At 39.9% G+C, this 21,310-nt stretch overlaps 4 protein-coding genes across 10 annotated transcripts in view; 1 reads left to right on the top strand and 3 right to left on the bottom strand.

Moving 5' to 3' along the window:
* LOC110840196 (trehalose transporter 1-like protein) overlaps positions 1–1,747 on the bottom strand; it is a 32,909-nt gene extending 31,162 nt beyond the window's left edge. Inside the window, exon 1 of the mRNA XM_087356390.1 lies at positions 1,636–1,747. Within this exon, the coding sequence (XP_087212516.1) occupies positions 1,636–1,649 (14 nt within the window). The 5' untranslated portion in view covers positions 1,650–1,747. The remainder of the gene's footprint in view (positions 1–1,635) is intronic.
* On the top strand, positions 179–2,309 carry LOC110840204 (uncharacterized). Its single transcript, XM_087356397.1, has 3 exons — positions 179–527; positions 1,597–1,743; positions 1,895–2,309. The coding sequence occupies exons 1-3, from the start codon at positions 222–224 to the stop codon at positions 1,931–1,933; spliced, it is 492 nt and encodes a 163-aa protein (XP_087212523.1). The 5' UTR covers positions 179–221; the 3' UTR covers positions 1,934–2,309.
* Positions 2,247–9,664, bottom strand: Phb2 (prohibitin 2). Of its 3 annotated transcripts, none has more exons than XM_022085073.2 (8): positions 9,410–9,663; positions 8,496–8,616; positions 7,852–8,077; positions 7,468–7,593; positions 6,430–6,537; positions 5,425–5,502; positions 4,690–4,786; positions 2,247–2,513 (listed from the first exon to the last, which is right to left on the bottom strand). In XM_022085073.2, exons 1-8 carry the CDS (start codon positions 9,537–9,539, stop codon positions 2,509–2,511), a joined length of 891 nt encoding a protein of 296 aa, XP_021940765.1. In that variant the 5' UTR covers positions 9,540–9,663; the 3' UTR covers positions 2,247–2,508. The 3 variants fall into 3 exon arrangements, with proteins under 3 accessions (XP_021940765.1, XP_021940766.1, XP_087212522.1); XM_022085074.2 differs by lacking the exon at positions 2,247–2,513 and adding an exon at positions 3,615–3,864 and having other exon boundaries at positions 9,410–9,664; XM_087356396.1 differs by lacking the exon at positions 2,247–2,513 and having other exon boundaries at positions 4,679–4,786; positions 9,410–9,664.
* Positions 9,665–10,420: 756 nt separating this feature from the next.
* The window catches only part of sei (potassium voltage-gated channel seizure), a 48,719-nt gene continuing 37,829 nt past the window's right edge, over positions 10,421–21,310 (bottom strand). For all 5 annotated transcript variants that reach the window (XM_087356382.1, XM_087356385.1, XM_087356383.1 and 2 more), the window contains exons 15-21: positions 20,258–20,374; positions 19,063–19,387; positions 18,807–18,933; positions 17,569–17,672; positions 17,219–17,441; positions 16,731–16,949; positions 10,421–16,534 (exon numbers count right to left, since the gene is read on the bottom strand). In XM_087356382.1, the coding sequence (XP_087212508.1) occupies positions 16,460–16,534; positions 16,731–16,949; positions 17,219–17,441; positions 17,569–17,672; positions 18,807–18,933; positions 19,063–19,387; positions 20,258–20,374 (1,190 nt within the window). In that variant the 3' untranslated portion in view covers positions 10,421–16,459. The remainder of the gene's footprint in view (positions 16,535–16,730; positions 16,950–17,218; positions 17,442–17,568; positions 17,673–18,806; positions 18,934–19,062; positions 19,388–20,257; positions 20,375–21,310) is intronic.

A 21,310-nucleotide genomic window follows, 5' to 3' on the forward strand; every position in this document is an offset into this window, starting at 1 on the left:
TATGGTAGTGCCAGCCTGGGTTCAGCATCCACGTGGAATTTCCGTTGGACCAGGGCAGGTGCCTCTCAAAGTAATTGCTTCAGGTATCCCATGCCACAGGTGCCCTACGAAGGCACGCGACACGCCGACACAAAATCGCCTCTGACCCTGCACTTGGCTCGACTCAGGGTAAGGAAATTAACTCGCAGTTATTATCGGTCAGTCCGGGGAATAACTTGCGAATGGACCGACTCTCTGCCAGCTGCTCAGATCAAGATATTCAAAAGGTTTGTGGCACAGTTAGCCTTTCTGATGCAGAAAGTGGGATGAGCAAGATGATCATGATTTGTGATCTGTCAGATGAGACCACAGGGGCAGAGAGAAACCATAAGACAACCTATTACGGCAAACCTAACCTATCCCAGGAACACGAAACACAGTGGATGGATCATTCACTCAACAAGAGGCACTTGCGTTCAGCTCCTGGTTCCAAACCTCACTGGCTACGAGGCTGCAGGCAACAGCGGATAAGGAAATCTCAGCTCAAGGTATGTGACAGGTTGTTTAGTGACACTGGATCAACTACAAAGGTCATGAAACATTCAGCAGGATCACAAAAGGGGAGTAAGAAGTGATCCCAGGATGTCACTGGATTGGAAAATCAAAAGGGAGTCAGGAGAGATGAACGTGCGGCCTGGAACCGAACCACAGACCACAAGACCGGGTGCAAGTAACTGCTTGAGCCTCAAACACAAGGTGAAGCCAATGAGTACGCTCGATTAAAGGAGATGAACTTGGTGACATAAGAGGAAGGGAGGGTTCAAACCTGAGACCTCCTGTGTACAGAATAATGTCTCCTTTCAGAGAACGGCCTGTTTTATTAATAGTCTCTGAAATGTACACCAAGTAACAAAATACAGAACAGGTAACTTCAAGTCCACACAGCGCTATATTGTGCCTGGCTTACTGCCTGCATCTCACGGACTGAATGAGAATGGAATCCAATTAACAAACGCAGCAGCCGAACTGTTCGTGGCTTCCAGGAATCTAACACCTCCATTTCCAATGAAATCAGTCCAACATAGGAAATCACGTTCCAGTCCAGTTGAATTATTCTGTTGCATACAGTGTTTAGTGCATTAGTGTATAGCGTTCACTTTGCATTTAGAAAATATTAATCAGACATATGAAATTAGTGGGCGAGTAGCTACGTTCCATAATCAGACCCTTCATTGATGCCCCTAGCATCGGAGTCACAATTGGTCTTTGGGGGCTTGTGGACTGGGAAACACCACCATTTTGCTAAGCCACGAAGGCCTCTGGACTAAGAATTCCTAGTAATACCACCGAGTATGACGTTCAAATGCCGTTCGTAACCCCCACGAGACAATGTACATCTCAAGGAACAAATTTTTACAAAATCAGGCAAAAAATTCACCAATAAGTTTAATTTTGATCCAAATTAAAATGACTTCTACAACAGACGAAGGTAACGAAGTATTGTGTCACATTATAACACCCCTTTGAATTTGACGTCGAGCAAATTGAACTCCGAATAACAGTGGAGTACCAGATGAAAAACTGCTAACACTGCTTTAAAATCTTCTTCGATTCCAGGTAATGAGCAAAGTAGACTCACAACAAGTGAACACTCACCTCATCACATTCATACACTACAAAGCCACGACACATCAATGCCTGAACAAGAGAGTGGCACTGCGTACGGCCGAGTCGAAAACGAGCGATCTGCTCCCGTCGCCACCGGTATGACTCACACTGTCTTCACCTGAAAAGGAAACAAAACCTCGTGTTCCTCATTAGCGAAGCGGCAAAACTGTGAGACAGCTGCACGACGAGCACGCGCTGCTTCCTTGTAAAGCGCTGAACTGATGTCTCCTTAAAACGAATGTTGCAGACTCTGCAAGATGTCCTCTCTGTGGTTACAGCGACATGAATCACTCAAATCAAACCAGCACACCATCATCAGCAAGGAAAGAGAGACCGGCCTCTCGGATAACCTAACCTAAACTTGCCACACACTGATGCATGAACCCAGGCATCCACCACGACAGGGTCCTTCTCGTCACAACGAAACCAGAAAACGGCGTGTCATAACAAACCACAACAATTCCTGAACGTGTCACGTCACAAAAACCTGTGAACTGAGAAAACGCTGCAGGTAAATGAGAGGAATTCCGGCATTTCTCATAAGGAATCAAGGAAACCAATAAAGCAAGATCAGGGAAATTGATAAAAAGAAAAATGGGTTGTATAAATTTTAGGGGTCCATACCTTTAATTGATGAAGCAATTAAAAAGAAATTTACAGTATTTTTACACAAGATGAAGTCGTAAATTATGAAAATGTGGATCAAATCCTAGCACGTTAAACACTACACAATTACACTGAGGAAATTCAACGCTAAATAAAGTCTGTCGTATGTTCAAACACAAACAGAAGTGCCAGAGATGAGAGATGGGCACAACTACATTCGCCGCATACCATTCTCTGGTACAAAACTCGCCCAGTTTAATCTGTAACGAAACCAACTGTTACAGCACAGCCAGTACCATCCTCAAATCCCATTTCCCCCCAAGATCCACACCAACTTAAAAAGCCTTGGGTTATTCTCTTTCACCCACTCCAAGGAAAATAAGAGTGAAGTGACAGGAGGATCGAGGACGAGGAGCAGCTTGATGACACGCCTCTTCACCACAACTTATTAGGATGAGATGGACAGGGCACGTAGAACACAAAGAAATATGAGAAATGTTCACTACATTTTGGTTGGAAATCCTAAAGGGGAGAACACTCATAAGACCTAGGCACCTATGGATCTCAAGAGGTAGTGAGAGGACGCGGATTGGATTCAAGTGACTCAGGATGACAAAGCTCTTGTGAACACAGGAATGATCCTCTGTGATCCATAAAAGGCAGAATCCTTTTTGACTACATGAACAACCGGTGGCTTCTCAAGAACAACTCTGCTCCATGGAGTTAGTTTACGTACCTCATTTCGTGGAGTAAAGTCCTTCTTCAGAAGCTGCTACATCACTCAGCCACAAAATTTCTCACCTTGTAGAAAACATGAAGGTTCAATACCATGTTCACAGGAGCCTGCCACCAGTTCCTATCAGATTAATCCAGTCTATACCCTCAAACCCTATTTTTTTTTAATATTATCCTCCCATCTATGTGCAGGTCTCCCAAATCTCTTCCTCCCTAGGGTTTTCAGACAACAATTTTCGGAGGATGCGGAAGCACTTCTGGCTTATTCCAGCATTTACCTGGAGGGGCTGAGGAAAAAAGGAAAGTCAGACTGAGCCTCTGGGCCAAAATTTGAATCTAGCAGGAGCGCCAGCCACTCAATTCTTTACGATCCACATTGATAAGCAAAATAATATAACAAAACCAACGCCAGCAACACAAAAGTAGGCAGCCGCTAAAATCATGCGTTTCGCAGAATGTAACAACCAGAATGTGGTCTGATGCACAGTGTCACTAACTGGTTCCTTACATTAATAAACAAGCTCATGTGACCAGGGTTCGGAATACGACTGATAATTGGACGCAGAGAGAGAGACAGAGCAAAGGATGGGACGCATACAAACACACACACAGTCACACCTCAGCAATCAACCTGACAAAAATTTTATTTTCCAATGTAAAAGAAACAAAACCAGAGTTAACAAGTGCCATCGCACGCAATGAATGTCAGAATACAGAAACAAACAGAGGCCTCCCGTCTACAACTGTGTGGGTTATGTTCACCCAAGTAAGGAGTCAGCGGAGAGCTAAGAAACCCTCAAAGCTTGTAGTTGTGCAGTGTGGTGCACCCTGCTTCTTCTACCTCTGTTCTCTTAACGCCAAGTCGGGAGTTTCACTCTGTCACGCAAAACAATGACCCGATTAATAAATCCGTGCATCGCAAAAACATCGACGATCGATCAGTACCCTTATGTTAACAAAAGAATTGTGCAGTTGACGTATGACAGCAGTGCACAAATTTCAGTGTTTATGTTAGCGGTGCTGCATGAAACAAGGCAGACTACAAGACTTAATATTTCTGGACTTAATGAGGCATGTAACATAAAACCTTTTAAAAATGCGTTTCATTTAAAGTCACTGCGATAAATTACGCAGAACAAGCAGCTGAAGAAACTTATGAAACTGCTGTTCAATGTGAACTTGGTAAGAAACAAGTTCTGTTAATTTCATCCCTGAGCTTCTGATATTAATAATATCGGATATGACACCATTTAATATGCGAGTAAATATGATAAATTCCCTCCCTACATCACAGTAATGCAGCACGTGTATCTCTGCGCGCCCACTTGCTCACCCGCAGCGCAACTTCATCGAACATGACTGTAGGTCCAAACACATAACATTGACCCTGTCAATCAGGTTAAATCCTATTATGGGAGAGCAGGCAACGTCACGCTCCCTGCACCACTCTTGACCTCACAACTAGTACCAGAGTCTTTCCGGCAAAGCCCACAAATCTTAAGAGGAAGTTTCATGGCATACCAACCTTTTATTCACATAAATCTTCACACGGCTATTTCAATCTGCAGTAATACCAACACCTCTACTCTGGCAGAATTACGGAGTTTGTGGACTTTGCAGGAGAAACTATGTTCTAGTTGATGGGGCTCTTCTAAGATGTCTCTACATTCTATCTACTATAAAGTGTTGTCTACTTCTTACTTTTCAACTTTTCACTCAGGTCGTCGAACGTCGGTTCACTGATGTTCAGCATCAAGCTGCTTCCACTCAGGAACACTCTGTTCTGCGAGTTCGCGATCTGCAACAGTGGTCAGATATAAGCAAAAGGACTAATGGGGCAAAATGCATTTCATGATCTATGTATTTGACATTAAGAAAATATTGCCAACAGAAGATTTTATAGTTCCATGCAACAAAATTGAAAGAACGTGTTCACGGCATGGGATCCCCACCTCCAGAAGTGTAAAATTAAACAAGACAAGTGAGAAACAGACACATTATGAGAATGTTTTATATACGGCAACTTCAATATAATGAGAATTTATATGTAAGAGAAAAAAATTCTTCTTCTTCTTCTAACATGCACTTGTAATATCAAAAAAATTCCAGAATTATATATTCTTTGAAGTCTTTTTTTCTAAACTTCTAATTGCATATATCACAGCCAAGTACCAAGTTTAAAACACATTAATACAGTCGGCAATTTCTTTTTTGTCAAAATGGTTAAAATGGAGAATAATGCAACATTCTCAACATATTCAGCGATGTAAGAACCAAAACGTTAAAGACGTTCTCATACTTTACATAACCCCCTGTACTGGCAAACTGTCATGCGTCAGCACTTGCATTTTACAACCAAAGAACCTCCCAATAAGAGCTACATGCCCACAAACCATCCACATCCAGCTCTGCATACATACACATGGATCAACTCACCGTCCTGGAGATGCTCTGTGCAGCCCGGATCTTCCGCAGCTTCAGGTAACCAGGGTTCTGTGACACTGCCTCACCCAAGTACGGTACATTAAGGAAATATAATGTTGGTCAGACAGTGTTTGATGATTTCCCACCCTACAGTAGCAACATCGACAAGAATTTAACAGGCGTAGGCTCTCGGCTCATCACACAAACAGATCTTAAATGATGCACCCTGCGAATGAAGGTGGTAAAGAACAAACACGCGTCTTAAAGAAACAACCTCGAGGCCTGATACAGCTGTCTGCAGTGCAGTCACAACTCTACGCAGAACTTGCTTCATAAAGTAATCACGAGAAATCAGTACTCTTGTTACATAATATAATTCCTAATTCAAATCTTGCTCTTAGGTACACGGATTAAACCATGCCCACGTTTAGCATCCATCACGACACGCTTTATGTGGCTTTGCTCAGTCCCTGCGAAAATCCACGAAACAAAAAACTACTTCCTTTCGGCATGTCTCATTGAAACCAAATCCTCCCATTGCTCTTTGAATTCATTATTCGTCAATCCTGTTATTTAACGCTACAGTCTCAGCTACTAATAAATAAAATAAGATCATTTCATCTCATTCAATGCCATATAAGATCTGCAGTTGAAACAGTGTCATCGTAACACCATCAGTTCACAAGCGCCCGTTTTGAGAATGCTGACAAATGCCTCACCTTTCACTACTCAGCAATACAACAACAGCGTAAACAGTAAGACTGCTGCTCCACTGACAGTTCCAGTCTTCTCTGGCAAAAAAGGAACTTTATCTACAGCACCATGAGAACTTCTAAAATCCAGTGCATTATAAGTAACAACTTTACAGTCCGTACGTCCAGATGTGTTTACGAGTTTCTTTTCATTCCAAGAACAAAGAACAATTGCTTCCTTAAACGCTGACTGATTTTTGAACACAGCTGAGGTGTGTTTTCTTAGAGGCAGGGCCCAAATGCCTGTAGTTTTCTTAAAGGATATCATTTTTGCAGCTTCTGCCTCTCCCTCGGCTTGGACGATCTTCTGTTGGCGCTCCTGCTTGGCACGCTCCACCACGAAAGCTGCACGCTGCGCTTCTTGCTGTGCAACCTGGAAAACACGTGACCAATGAGAAACCAACCAACCACCACCTCGACACAAACCTAATTTACGTGCGTGGAACCCTTTCACAGGCTGGGCCACAACAAAAATACATACATGAAACTCACTGAGGACCAATCTGAAATCATGTGAATTAGTTACATTATTTGTACTTAATTCTTATTTAATTAAACTAATTATATGAATTAACTGAACTCATTACTATGTTATTGATAACTCATGTTACTGCTTCTCTTCTGTCTGGTCACAAACATCCACTCTGATGTCACAGGCAGCAAATGCTCGTTCGTATATTTCTTTCTCGGTTTAATTAGCCCTACCACTCGTCCTTCTCCAGTGGTCAAACACGCAAATGCATCGCAAAACCCTTAAACCTGGATTCTCACTTTGCAAATGGATAGCGTGAACACAACATCCATTTAAGTGAAACGCATTACAAACAGGCGGAATATACGGGTATTCCAGTTTTTAAGGATAACAATTGCACGATTCCTCATCAGGTTAAAGCCAAGTACCAGCAGAAACAGAGAGAGTGTCGTAATTATGGTGGCATTTATACACTGTGTTATGGTTACAACAAAATCAAAAGAGAATTTTCCGTCTCCTATCTATGAATATAACCAAAACAGTTACAATATAATTAACCGAAGAGCACAGATCAAGGCTCTTGTGGACACGGTAATGAATTTTTGGGATCTAAGAAACGCGAGGAATTCCTAAAGACCTTGAACAACTCTTGGCTTCTGAAGAAACAGTAAGACTTCATAAAATCAATGATAGTGATGGACAACGCAATATGAAACACAAGTTGTCAGAAAAACTTCACGAAACATGCCCATGTAGCTGGATCTTTGTGAGAAAGGATGTGACAGTGCGAATCGCATTAAAATGGCTCAGGGCAAGGTGTGACTTTCCCACCTGCTTCGCCTCCACAGCAGCCGTGTACTCCTTGCCAAAACTCAGTTCCGTGATGGAAACGTCATCCAGAATGATGTTAAAGTCTCGAGCTCGCTCTGTCAGCTCGCGCCTCACCAACAGGGAAACCTGGAAAATACGGCATTCATCTCACCAACTGTCACAGTTGAAATCTGTTATTTGACTTGTCACAATTACAGGGGTGTCCATGTGGCAAATTAAGCGCATTCTGTGATGTAATTCTCAGGAATGAGAGTGATGACATTTTGAAGCACACGTACGCTTGCGACCATATTTCTGGCTACTCTGAACAAGACAAAATTGTATTTTCACATCACAGTGGTGCCTTGAGACGCGTCAGCAATGCTGCAAGCCGACGATACCCACCTGCTGGCGCTGTGTGATGAGCTGTGATGCATTGAACTTGGCCACTACACTTTTCAACACCTCATTGCAGATCGAAGGAAGAACCTTCTCATCATAGTCCAGGCCGAGCTGGCGGTACATGATCGGCAAGCTGATCGCATCTGGACGTGACAGGACTCGCAGCGAAATGTTCACCATCTGCAGGTCCTTACTTCCCGTCGGGGATGAAATCTTGCGGGGCCGGGACCTGCAGAAAGTCAAGGTTCATGTGTTGTGAGTCACTGAACTCCACGCATTAAGAAGTTACACAAACAAATTACTGCACAACACCATAAATCAAAATATATATACTCATGACTTGAAAGATAAGTTTTAAGCCATTAAATTGTGAAATGGTATGCAAAAGGACAGTGTTTATACAATATCAAAGGCAAAATGCAAACCACAATTATTCCCACAAAATGTAATTGCAAAAGAGAGGTTCAAACTGATGTGAACTGCACAACTGTTATGTGAATCCACATAATGAAATGCAGGATATTCTAATTATCATTTAAAACACTCAGAGCATCATACAATAACCGAACTTCATGAAGGACAAAATACAACAGCCACTCAGATGGTTAAGTTCCCCCTCACACGACACAAGACGTATCTTTGATTACCTGATGTCATATATGATGGGGTACTGGAACCACGGAATTCTGAAGTGCAGTCCCTCTGGAAATACTTCTTGCTGCACGCCCCCAATCCGACTGAAGATTATCGCACGGTGACCACCTTCAACTAAAAGTGATATTCGAGAATCAATCACTCTGTCACTCAGTCACTCTGAATTCTGTCACATGGCATAAAGATACAGAAGAAAAGCATATGTGGGTTTGATTTTGGATTCCTAACATGTTTGCTATCATGACTGTTATTGGTGAGTTTCACACGAATAGATTTCAGTGTTGTGCCATCTTGAGGATGAATGTCTTTGGGAAAGTGAGTTTTGAAACCTCTTACATACATCTGGCAGTAGCAGCTGAAGGCATGAACAGACGGGCATGCTATCCAATTAGGCCTTCAACTCCCAATATTACATCTTTAAGAAGTCTTCTAAACAATACAAAGACATTTACCATGAAGATAACAGCAACAATGTTTTAAGAAACATTGTAAGACCTTGAAAATTCAAAGCTCCTTATTTCAGAAAACTAAATTTATTCATTAAACACCAGCCATGAAAATCCCAAAAGAACCTACAATGCAAATATAACTACCAACTTGATAAAACATTTCTTACAGGTCACCAGATGGTAAGCACTCGAATGCTAAATTATAAAGATTGTGTTTCTAATACAGCATTGGGGGAAACAGGCTACACTCAAACGTTTAAAACTGAAATGAATTTTCTGAATACGTGCACATTATTGGATACCTTTAGGATGATGCAACGTAAATGTTGCTGATTACGAAAAGCGATGTATGTCAAATGGAAATGAATCCACACAGTAATCGGCTAAGAACACATCTAGTTACGACGTAAAACAACGGAAGTTAATGTGTACGTTATGGTCATACCCGGTCTACTTGCCTGTGTACATGGACTGAGAAGCACCATAAAGAGCGGCGCCAGCAACAGCCAATATTTTTAATCCTGTTCCTACGCCTTTCGGACCTTTACCAAATCGTCCAGCCAAGTCATTCAGTTTACTCTGAGCCATTTTGAATATTTCTTTACAAAATTATACAGTTAGCCTTCCTAACAAATTAAATTATATTATTCATTAACTACACGCACAAACAGAACATTACCGAACATTCACCGGAACACAGTACGGAAGCGGAAGTAAACATATAGGTACTGAATTTCCCAAAATCAGACAGCCAACCAAAGCGTGAAATTTCATATTATACACGGGAAGGATTTAGAATTAATGTTAATTAACGTATTCTATAATATTTATATCAATTTGCTTTTTTTGTCTGTCAGAAGATCCAATTGCTAAGACTGTGTTAATAATTACTGCATGCAGGGCAATATTAATTCGTCGAACTATTTGAGAGAAATTTGTGATGTATCGTTGAACGTACATTGCGATCTGTGGTCATAGTTACATGTGTAATCTACGATGACATTCCTGAGATAGATAATTTGTGACATGCATCTTATGTGGTGTCGACCTCAAAAGTCACCCCCCACCCTTTTCTCCCTTGAAATATCACATATTGGGTCAAATGCCGATAAAAATGTAACGGAATATCAAACATAGCTGTTAATTTCTGCAAAGTGTGCTTTGTATTTTCCTAACAAAAATGGTCTCAGCAGGCAATAGCCCCAATATGAGCCATGCAAGGGATAATAAATACAGTACTACTGTAGGAATGGCAATTGACAACAGCATGACATTACCAATATTGTTCTCCCAGCATCTAATTAAAAAGAATGACACACCATACTCTGTAAAATATAACTACAACTCAAGCAATGAAATAATCTAGTCCAGGGGTTCTCAACCTGCAGCCCACATATTTTTGTAATATTGTATCACTGTATAACAGGAAAGAAGAGATTTGGGTTAAAAAGTTTTTAATTAAAAATACATTTAAAACAAGGCTCAACTTGTGTTTATTATCATAACAATCAGTGATTCACAAATTAAATAAAATGTCATCATTTACACGATTAATGATCCGTAATAAGCATATAGAGAGAATGCGCTTCTGTTCAGATGTGCAAATATATAACATTTTAAAGACCTGCAAAAAGCACCAAGACACTTTTCAGTAAAAATAAATCCCAAAGTATACTTAAAAGTGCAATGTATTGTGAATAATACACTTATGTACAAAGTTGCTTAGTAACAAAAGTATGAAAACATTTTGTCTAAATTGCCTGGGACTCACATATGAAATTAAAGTTTTCTCCAAGCAAAAGCATAATGGCGCTTTTTGTACAAAACACTACCATACACAGGCATTTTATCACAACTGCCAGTGCTACACCTACGGTATTCTTGGTATGTTTAGATAAGCAGTTCCTAGACTACTGGAGGTTCTGTCCCCTTTGAAGGCTCTATGTGATGAAGAACTGCTGGGAATGGTACTGCATCACAGGAAGCAATCCATCTCAGCCAACAACACATTTACAGAAGTTCTCCTAAAATAAAATCATCTTGACTATAAGCTGTCTGTCAGCCAAGAAAACTGGCTTCTGTAACATCAATGATGGCTTGCTATTTTTGGCTAGTTGTAAGTGAATGACCACAAGACTTTCAAAAGGCACAGTGAAAGCTAGGAAAAATCAAAACTTGTACCAATTTTTAGCATGTGTTCGATATGCACATTGCTTCCTAACCCAGAAAATGCTTTTCTCCAGGGATTCAAATGTAATTTAAATGCTCAGAAGTGAATGTATCACTCTGGCTGCACTGAAATAATATGTCAGGAGTTAGAACACCAATATTATTATATTGTCATTATCATTCGATCACTATCTTATTTATTTTTTATCATTTATGATGCATTTAGTCTTTTCCATTGCCATTAACTTTTAGAATCTGCTTGGAATACAAAGACTGTTAAATTACTGAGGATTGCAAAAATGTCTTTTAGGGTTAGGAAACATTAGCCATTGCCATTATAAAACATTAGAAGTTCTCATATCAAAAAATTACACTTTTTAACCTAAGTTCTTAACTAATGTCAAACATATTGTGACATAAACAGAGCAACTACACAGTCAGTTGTCCAAACAGTTCAAACTGACCAGAACTGTGAACCATAAACATCTCCAAGAGAGATTAAGTCAATGATGCTCACTTGTATCCAGTATAAAATCTTGACTAAGGCATTCTTTGAAAATTCCTCAATTGTTTATCTCAAAATAGGCTACAACCCCTTCTTTCACGTGATGATACAGTATTTCAAAATTGTTAGACAGGACTATCCGAGTTCACTACAAGTGTCTGTGTCACAACGATTCCTGATAATCTTATTACGCCTATTATGATTAATCAATTCACTGTTTATCCACTGCTTTAACTGTACCATGAAGCCTTGACAACTAGCATACTGCAAAATGAAACAGGTTGCATGATGCAAAGTTCAGCACTGCTCCACAAGATGTCACAACAAATGTCTTTATATTGTCAAATATACAAAAATGGAGACAGATATCAGGCCAAGCTCATTATTTTTTACATATAAGTCTGAATATAAATATCTTGCATTTAAATTTCCTATATGCTTAAAAGAAATAAGAAAAACACTCTATTTTGGTACAACACTGCATGTGCCTCGATCACAGAAAAAGTCTCTCACACATGCCATCTTGTGTCACTGGTCATGATGATCTCATATCCACATCATCACATTCTATTTGTTTGATCATAAATAGGTCACAACTGTCCAACATACTGGAAAACTTACAGAAATCAAGCCACCTTCACACTGCTGTAACGGGTCATAACTGTCGTTCATGTGATCAAGTCCCCATGATGCAATATTTAGTAACAATGTATATATATGAAGCCTCACTACCAATAGGTGTGTGTATATATATATATATATATATATATATATATGCACTGACACAGTGTATAATATATGCTTAAAGACTAGTGTTAATGTTTCAGAAATATACGACAGCAGTGAACTTGCATGTTTATGGAAACCTCACTTCAAAAATAGCCAATAATCATTTCAAATGGGCTAGTTCTATGGAACATAAGCAGATTCAAGTATAAACATGTGTTTAGGTGGTGCTCAACTACTTTATAGATGGAGTGACGTGCTTGCAGTGATGGAAGATTTGCTATAGCAGTGCTACCTTCAGATTATGATGACAATTAGGGAACTTGGAAGAACCCTTGCCCTCTGCTCTCCATATTTAAACTGCCATAACTGGGTATTTATCCAGCATGACATTTAGAGGACTGCATTTAACATAACAAACCCCATAATACAATTTTTAAATAAGAATAAGGATAATGGAAGAGTGAAAAATTAAAACAGTTATAGTGAGAAATTAAGACAAACTAAAGTAATTTTAATTTTATTTGTATGACCTGAGCCAATTTGAATTAACAGTTTAGAATCCACACCACAACGAAATTACACCTGGGTGACAGTTCTGACTCTTACTGGGACGTGTGTGTCCTCACAGACTTGTATCCATTCAAATCGCAACTGCTTTTATGAGAAGTTCCAGCAGTCACATCATCACAGACTTAACTGTCATCACTGACACAGGAGTCAGACTGACATACTCTTTCGCTGCGCACATTATGAGCACCACTTTTTGTAATAATCTCAGAGGCTTAATGTTTGCTGGAGGGGTCCAGGTGTAGCACCATCACCCTGCACATCTCTTGCCACTACACAGACGCTCATATCATTGCACAGATCTTCAGTGTTTGTATTGCGACATCACACCATTTGGAAATAGTACATTTCTAAAACTATTAAAAACTGACTTTCCAGTGCCTTCTTGAAACTCTTCATATGAGACTCCTGTCATGTGGAGGGCAGCAATTTTGGCATTACATCAGATTTAATTTCACATGCGTTGTACCATGTTATCCATTTTTACAATGAATGAATGATAAAATATATGTATATATATATTTTTTTTTTGAAAATTGAAAAAGTACTATTGAATATCCATACATGTTCAAGTGGGTGTGTTTGAAAATACAAGATCACTACAAACTGCCTTCAAATCCCTCCTGAAAATCCACAGAACGGGCGAAGAGATGACAAAGATTCGTTGTGCAGACCTGCCATAAGGATTTGGAAAGTGGCTATTTCTGTGGTACAAGAATTATATTTTTATAAGTTTCTTAAAATGATTTATAAAGTGCAATTATAGATAGGAGTAATTGTAATGGATGAGTTTAAGTAAAGTCATTAGAGCACTGGCCACCAAGGGGAGGGGATTTATATGCAACGCCTGGAAAGAATGTGTGTGATCTGAATATGATGAACATACTTTTGCATTAAAAACAATGCTAAAACTATAAATTTACTTAAAATAAATAACAGCAAAAAGAGTTATATTCAAAGGAATAAAAAGCTATTTTTGGCACTAGAAAATAGTTCTTGAAAATTCCAGTCAAATGACACATTTCTTTACAGCTTCGAGGATGCAGTTATCTTTAAATAGTGCATGAGAATTGATGATACTGTTAATAGACAAGCTAATGAATTGAGAGCAACTGAGGCTTTCAATACTGAACAAAAGCAGAGCACTCTACTGAAGTCTGGGGCAACTGCCTCACTCTGCAGAGGGAATACGTGCCCCTTCTGTTGCTTCAATCTGGTATGGAATGGAAAGAGTAGTTTACAGAGAAACTGATGTGAGGGTAACAAGCAAAAGGTTTGTGCCTGTAGCGGTGCCAATTTAAAAATGCACGTGAGGAAATATTTTTGACAACTCAAAAGGTAACCACCGAGCGCAAAGCCTGTGTATCTTAAGATCTGGGATATAGAACAAGATGTACATCAAATGTAATAGCACGCTGTTACTAGAGCATTCTGTGGGTAATTGATATTTTACTGCATTTGGTATGGCAAATTATACTGCACTGCATAAAATGTCTTATATATGTACATCTCTGTTTTATGCATCATGATAAAGAACAACTAATGAAGACTGTGAGTTCTTATCTGGGTATAGAATCTATTTAGTTTTATTAGGAATTGCAGTTTGCATAACGAGACTGAAATTTAGTAGAAATCATTAACAAGAGTTTTCAAGAAAATTACCAAGTCACGTTTAAATCTTTCTGTAAACTTTCAATGTATGAAGTTCATCTTTTCAAAGTATAAATACTTTTGATACTAAACATGAATAAATTCCAATGACCCATTCAGCCATGGGTAAAGTGTACAGACAGGCATACAAACTGTACTTAAACTCTACCTAAAATGCAATTATCTGTTAGAATCTTTAAAGGTCAAACCAGATATAAAATGGGTAAAGCAGGTTCTGTGAGTGCTTTTTAACTGAGAGTGTAGAGGCATGGTCTCAAGTTTAGCTCTAATTTCTTGCAGTTTCTTTTCAATTTCATACTAGAGTTGCCCACACAATTTAAACCTAGGTTTTGACAAATACCGCGGCTTGTTTTGTCATAGCATAAGCTCCCCCATGCAGCCAGTTTAATCCTAGGAAAATGATAAACAAATATCACCCTGTTGTCACTTTAGTATTGCTAAATTGTCGCTGGACAATGGGCATCATAATGCATTGTGCCATACAAACATCAGAACACATTCTGACTGGTAAGTTCACAGATATACAGTATGTCCATGAAGTTCCTACCTACTTTGGAAAAATGAGGACTATTGTCGCAGAAAATAAATATTTAGTCCTTACATATCAGCATCGCCTTGCACTCTTGCTTGCATTTAATTTATATGGTATAAAATAGAAGGGCTTTATAGACACACCGTATTTAAGTCCTGTACAGTCCTGTACTGAAAGTATGTAAATGAATAGCTGAATTTTTCTCCACCTTCAGCCATTTAAAAATCACAACCTTTAGTTCACAATCAACAATAATATTGAAAGCAAAAAGTATGTACCATAATTAAATTTGTACCTGAGCAAAAATCTGGTTTAAGAAAAACATGTTTCGCTTAAAAAATTCCAAACTTCCAAAATGCTTTTGCTTCAGCATTCACGCATACTCTCACACAAAAAATTGCAAAAGGAACTGACATCATGAAGTTGTGCCAATTTATATACAAAGCTACGCTGTTCCGAATATGATATATACAACACCCTGCGCATATATAGATACTTATATACACTGTAAATAATAAATATATAATTCAAATGTAAGTAAAAATACATATCATGCAGCAAAATTGAAGTGAGCCCTCTAGGAGCAGATACGTCGGTCATAAACCGATCTCATTCTGAAAACTCTGAAAGATGACAACTGTCAGGCTTGGTGTTTTTTGTTGTAAAGCTCACAACAGCAACTGGAGGGATCAGTTCCAGACTCCCCGGACAGAGGCTGTTAGTGGGCTTGAAATTTGTAAGACAACAGTGACACCAGGCAGTGGGAAGTTTAAAGTATGACTACTGTTACATACAGATATTATGGAAATGTTAACCAGAATTCAAACAGAGTGCTGTGTTGTCTCAAGGAAATTCTCTTCATCCGAAGCTCGATATTGCCCAAAGTTGCATTATCTTCTGATCCTTGTTCTTTGCTGTCAACAAATGTTTCCAATCACACGTTACTGATTTCTATATTGTATCTTTCATGTATGCCTTTTCCATGTCCTACTCCTATTGGTTCTTTCATGAACTATTAGTAAGTGAATACATCGAAAATTAGCTTCAAAAGCACCAAATCGACATGAATGTCTTTTCAGTTGTAACTTACACCTGTACTCACGGTGCAATCAAGTAGTAAAACAGCTAAAAATCTATCATCCAGTTCATTCCATAATGTTAATTTTCCGCATTGTACGCTGAATAAAACTAGTAATACCTACATGACACTCGATACTCATGCATGTGCCATGCATTTCATCACAGGACTTCGTCCGTCATTGAGCTATGCCACGGCCCTCACTGGGACCCATCCAGAAGCCATGGGACATGACATCAGTAAATCACTTCAAGTGTCTATACATCTGAAGATTTAGTTTCAGGTGTTGTCCTGCAGGGAACACCAGTATTTGGACTGCTGCTCCATGAATCCTGGAAGATGAACAAATTTAAGAGAACTCCACAGTACAGGCTTTTGTTAGAGATAAATGAGGAATAAGGAGACTGACACTTTTCATTCACCTCAACACAGCACAGCACAGCACATGTACTTGTAAATATGCTGATGAATTCTGGGTTCAACCTAACAACCGGTACCACGGCATTAGCGTCTTACACTCTCGCTCACCTGCCCCTGGTCTAGCTCATCTAGAGACTCCAGACGTGCGATGGGTGCCTCTAGTCTGGCTCCTGGTACTTCTCTGAATTCCCAGGAGGTTGCATCATCACTGCCTGTGCCCCGGGGAGTGTGGTGCATGGACCACACATCCTCGCTCTCTGTGTCTGCCTGTGTGGAGGGCTGCAGGAGTGAGGATTGTCGCCAACTCAGGGAGGGTGAGTGATGAACCTGCAGAAGATGCTACGTGTAAATACAAACATTTGTCTGCTATGGCTTTCAAACTAAGAGACTTTAACCTCTTGGACAAAAATATTGTTTTTCTCAGTGCTTCCAGTAATTATCAAGAACATAACTCTTAAAGTCTTCATGTTTTGTGTTACATGACAAAAGTGAATTTGGTCAGGTTTAGTTGCTGAAATAAAAAAATAATTAAAAACAATATTTGCACAAAAATTCCTTTCCCATAGAATATTAGAACATTTCAAAGGTTCCCTAACCTGAGTAAGGTCAGCAGGTTGAGACTGGCTACGCTGTGGGACCCTCGAAGGCTGCTGCTGGTGGAATCTTCTGGTGGGAAGTTCCGGTGTCACTGTATGCGGGACGGATGACAATTGTGGCAGTCTCTGGTGTGAGTCACTGCTACCACTCCTGTGAGAATGGGACACATCTGTGGAGGGACAGGGCTGCTGTGACAAGGCCTGATCTTCCAGTGTAGGAGGCCTGCAAAATTTAGGTTTGTTTTATGTGTTGAATCAACACGTAAGTGAAGTCTCTCACCTGTCCCTAAGATCAAGAATTTTCTAGATATACCTTGGTGGACGATAAATTTGTATGTGGACTGACTCACCTGAAATTCGATGGACTGTCTTGAGAGATGCTGTAACTCCTCTGTGCTTGAGAACTGCGTTCCCTGGATGACCTCCCAGATCTCTGACCATAATCTGAAGAAGACTGCAAGAAGAGATTAGAAGTCAGCATTACCTGAGTAACCACGACCTACTTTAAAGTACTTTATCGTTATGCCGTAACTGCCATTGTTTATAGGCTGGGGGCAAAACAATCACATAAACTGTGTAATTTACTGGTATCAAGAAACACTGCCATCTGTCGTACAATCATCACTGCTTTTAACCCTTTTCATGCTGGTGTTCAATTACAGAAATCTGATTCTCCTTATATCTTTACAAGGTAACCTGTAATTTCTATTTGTGAACGCCATACTTAGCTTTAGCCCTCAAAGTTGCAACACAATCACTTTACTGATCTTCTCGAACAGCTAATAAAATAAAGTGAGGTACTGGATATCTGGTGGGTAGCACGAAGTGGGTTGAGAACTGTGATTTTCTATCTGTTTGTAGCAAGTGCTTTTGAATATGTACGTAGATAACTGGTGGAAAGCTAAATGACTTATAAGGTCCTGTGAAACAAATGGCAGAAGAACAGCAGACATCTAACATAAATCATTTTAAACTCTACACTGTGTAATGTTTTCACAAATAAGCCGACTGAGTCTTAGAGACACAATACAACTATTATTATTATTTAGTGTTCTGTCTGACGACAGGTCCATATGAACAGGATCCTTCCATCCTTTTCTCGTACTGGGACCTGTTCATATACGTTCTTGGAAGATGATCCAGAAGTGGTTTGCCATTGCCTTCTTCTGTGTGTGAATGGAGTAATTGTTAGGATGTCACGGAGAACCGGGGAAGCCCCCGGAGGAAAACTCCGTGTTGCCTAGACCACGGCCTCGCCCAAAGAGTCAAATTATTTTAAACATACATTTCAATTTAATTCCTAATTTGGTATGTTGGCAGTAATGTATAAGTAACAGAGGACATTCTACTGTAAATCCATTAATAAACAATAAGGAAATATTTGTATCATGATCTTTCTTGAGAAAAACTTATTTCATTTGATCTTCATCTCATATGCGTTGTTCAAGTGGATTAGTACGAATTAAAATTCATTCATCTCGTGCATACAATCAGACACAAGTAAAATCCGATGAGCAGTTTTAATTATCAAACATTCACTTGGTGCAAAGAACATGGCCATTACTATAAGTGGCGTTTCTGAACTCACCTCTCTGTAGTCAGGCATCATGGAGGACCCAGAAGACTCAGAGCTGCGTACTGCATGTTGCTGCTGCAAGATCGTAAGGATAAGCCTCACGTCACTGGCAACAGAGTGCTCTAGCGATTGCACTTGCCTACAATGAACACAAATCACAGGAATAACAGACATACTTTAGTTTAAATTTCAGATAAAAATTACTATCTTCTGGGATGTTGCTCTGAGTAGCCTCATAGATGTCGACTGATATTTGAGAGGTGTTTACCTGCTCAGTTGTTCTATCCTGTCATAAACGTCAAAGTCTCTGTTGGAATCCCAATGATGTGGGGGTGCTGGCGATTGATCCCTGATAGGTGGTAATGCTGAGGGGTGGATGCAGTCCGAAGTCTGCATGGGAGGGGGCTGAGTGTGCAACATGGCACTGGAATGTACAGGAGGTGATGGAGTGGTGTAGTAGGATGAGCCTGTGACATGGCTCAGGGCAGAATGGGGAGGCTGTGGCTGTGAGGGAACCTGAAAGTTGTCCTCTTGAGTAGGAGCAAAAGACTGGCGACGGTGCAGGTGTGGTGTGGACATGCCTACCCCTGACACTGCAAACAGAAAGACAAACAGTCAACCAATAAGTCATATCTGGAGCAGAGGAGATCCAGCTGCTTAGTTTCTGCGTTCTACCAGTCCAAGCGAAAGGCATGGGGTTCACGAAAATTCGAACCACATTTTCACATGACTAAACCTGTTTTCAAAACAGGGCTCTAGTGAACAAGTCCTGATAGTATAGCCATTATGTAAGTTCACAAAATGCCATGAACTTAAAAAACGTGGAGTCTCAGTGACCTAATGACTACATATAATGTGCGATGTTCAGGTCTAGTTTTTTAACACTTACACCACCAACATATAAAGGTTTCTTTGACTGCAAATTTACTGTGTTTCCCCACACAAATTTCAGATACTGGTTTATGCATTTTCAGTTATTTTCAATTCTGTTCATCTTACTATAGAGAATATATTAAAATTGCTACTGAACATTTAAATTTAAGTGCCAAATTCAAAGAGAATTAATTTAAAAGACAATAGAATTCTCCCATCTGAGAATTAAAGCTAGTACAATCCTGTAGGAACATCTTGTTACTCAAACCAAGAGGTGATGTACATCGTCACGAACAAATGTGCCACAAGTGTCAATGTGCCATTGCAGCGTGATCCATAGATTCTGTCAGTGAGGAATACCGCAACACAGTACATCTTCCGAAAAAATGGCACCTGACATTTGAATAAACACGGTATTTCTGTGTAATGATCATATCCTCCACTGGTACTGGTGTACACCTAAGGTCCAGGTCTTATCAGTAAAACAGCTTCCCTCAATGTAGTATGAGTTCACAATCAGTAGCTAACACAGAACATGCCATAAAAACATGCGGGAGTCGAGCCCACAACACACACACGATGGTACGTACAGGAGCTGTGTTGCTGCAGCAGGGGCTGGCTCTCTCGGGGGTAGCAGTGCACCATCACGGCAGGGGATCTGCCACCAGTTCCACTCCTCAAAGCCACCACCGTATTGGAGAAATCACCTACAATAGCGTATTGTAAGCCAAGCACTGGTCAGTACAAGCGTTCCAAGGCTTGCAGACCTACTGGGAGGCAGTTAAATATACTGCAGGCCTACTGACAGGCAGTTACGTAACACAAGGGCTACTGGTTAGTAAAAGTAGAGTTTCCAAATCCACTGTAGCTGTCAGGCAATGAAGTCTTTCTGACATACGTTTTACACAATTAAATTGTTGTATGTGATACAGACATACTGAGAAAATGTCTAACAGCACATAGGTTTACTGACAATCAGTAATATAGTTTGTAGGCCTAATGTCAGGTAATTGTGTCCTAGCGCATCAGCCGACTGACAAGCAGTTATGTAACTTGCAAATATACAGAAAGCATTCAAGTTGCCTTTCAGACTAACTAATAAATAATGGTAAATACCACAAGTCAACTTACAGACATAAAAAGACTTAACATGTACAAACAATCACAGAAACATACGAACTCTTGAAAGAACTGAGACAAAGAATACTGCAGGGTATAAACCTAGCAACAGAGAAATCTGTTTTGGTCTTAGGTTCTCATCCCATGGTGGCCCACCAATGGCACCATGAAGCTCCCCACCACCTTCATACATAGATGTATAATGAGGAATGAACCGGTTCAAAAAAGTTCTGATATATTACAAACACATATTCTCTTCTGTACAGCAACTATAAAAATGTGTGAGCAATAAAATTTATGTGTCTGTCAGAGGATTAAGATCCTGAGTCTACAGCAGCAACGTCATTCAGGGCTCAACTTCCTCAGAATAATGATTCATCTTGGGACCAATGTACACACCTAGACGTCATTATTTAAGCTTCAATATTACACCTACTTCCTGGCTACACAGGCTTTTAGAAAACCGTCAGTCCCATTTTTCTGGTAGAAATTTATTCAGACGTAAATATTTGTGTCACTCTGTT

Source organism: Zootermopsis nevadensis, unplaced genomic scaffold, assembly GCF_977971745.1.
Source record: "Zootermopsis nevadensis isolate Lab colony 2312 unplaced genomic scaffold, Znev_1.0 Znev_ptg000027l, whole genome shotgun sequence".
Classification (NCBI taxonomy): Eukaryota; Metazoa; Arthropoda; class Insecta; order Blattodea; family Termopsidae; genus Zootermopsis; species Zootermopsis nevadensis.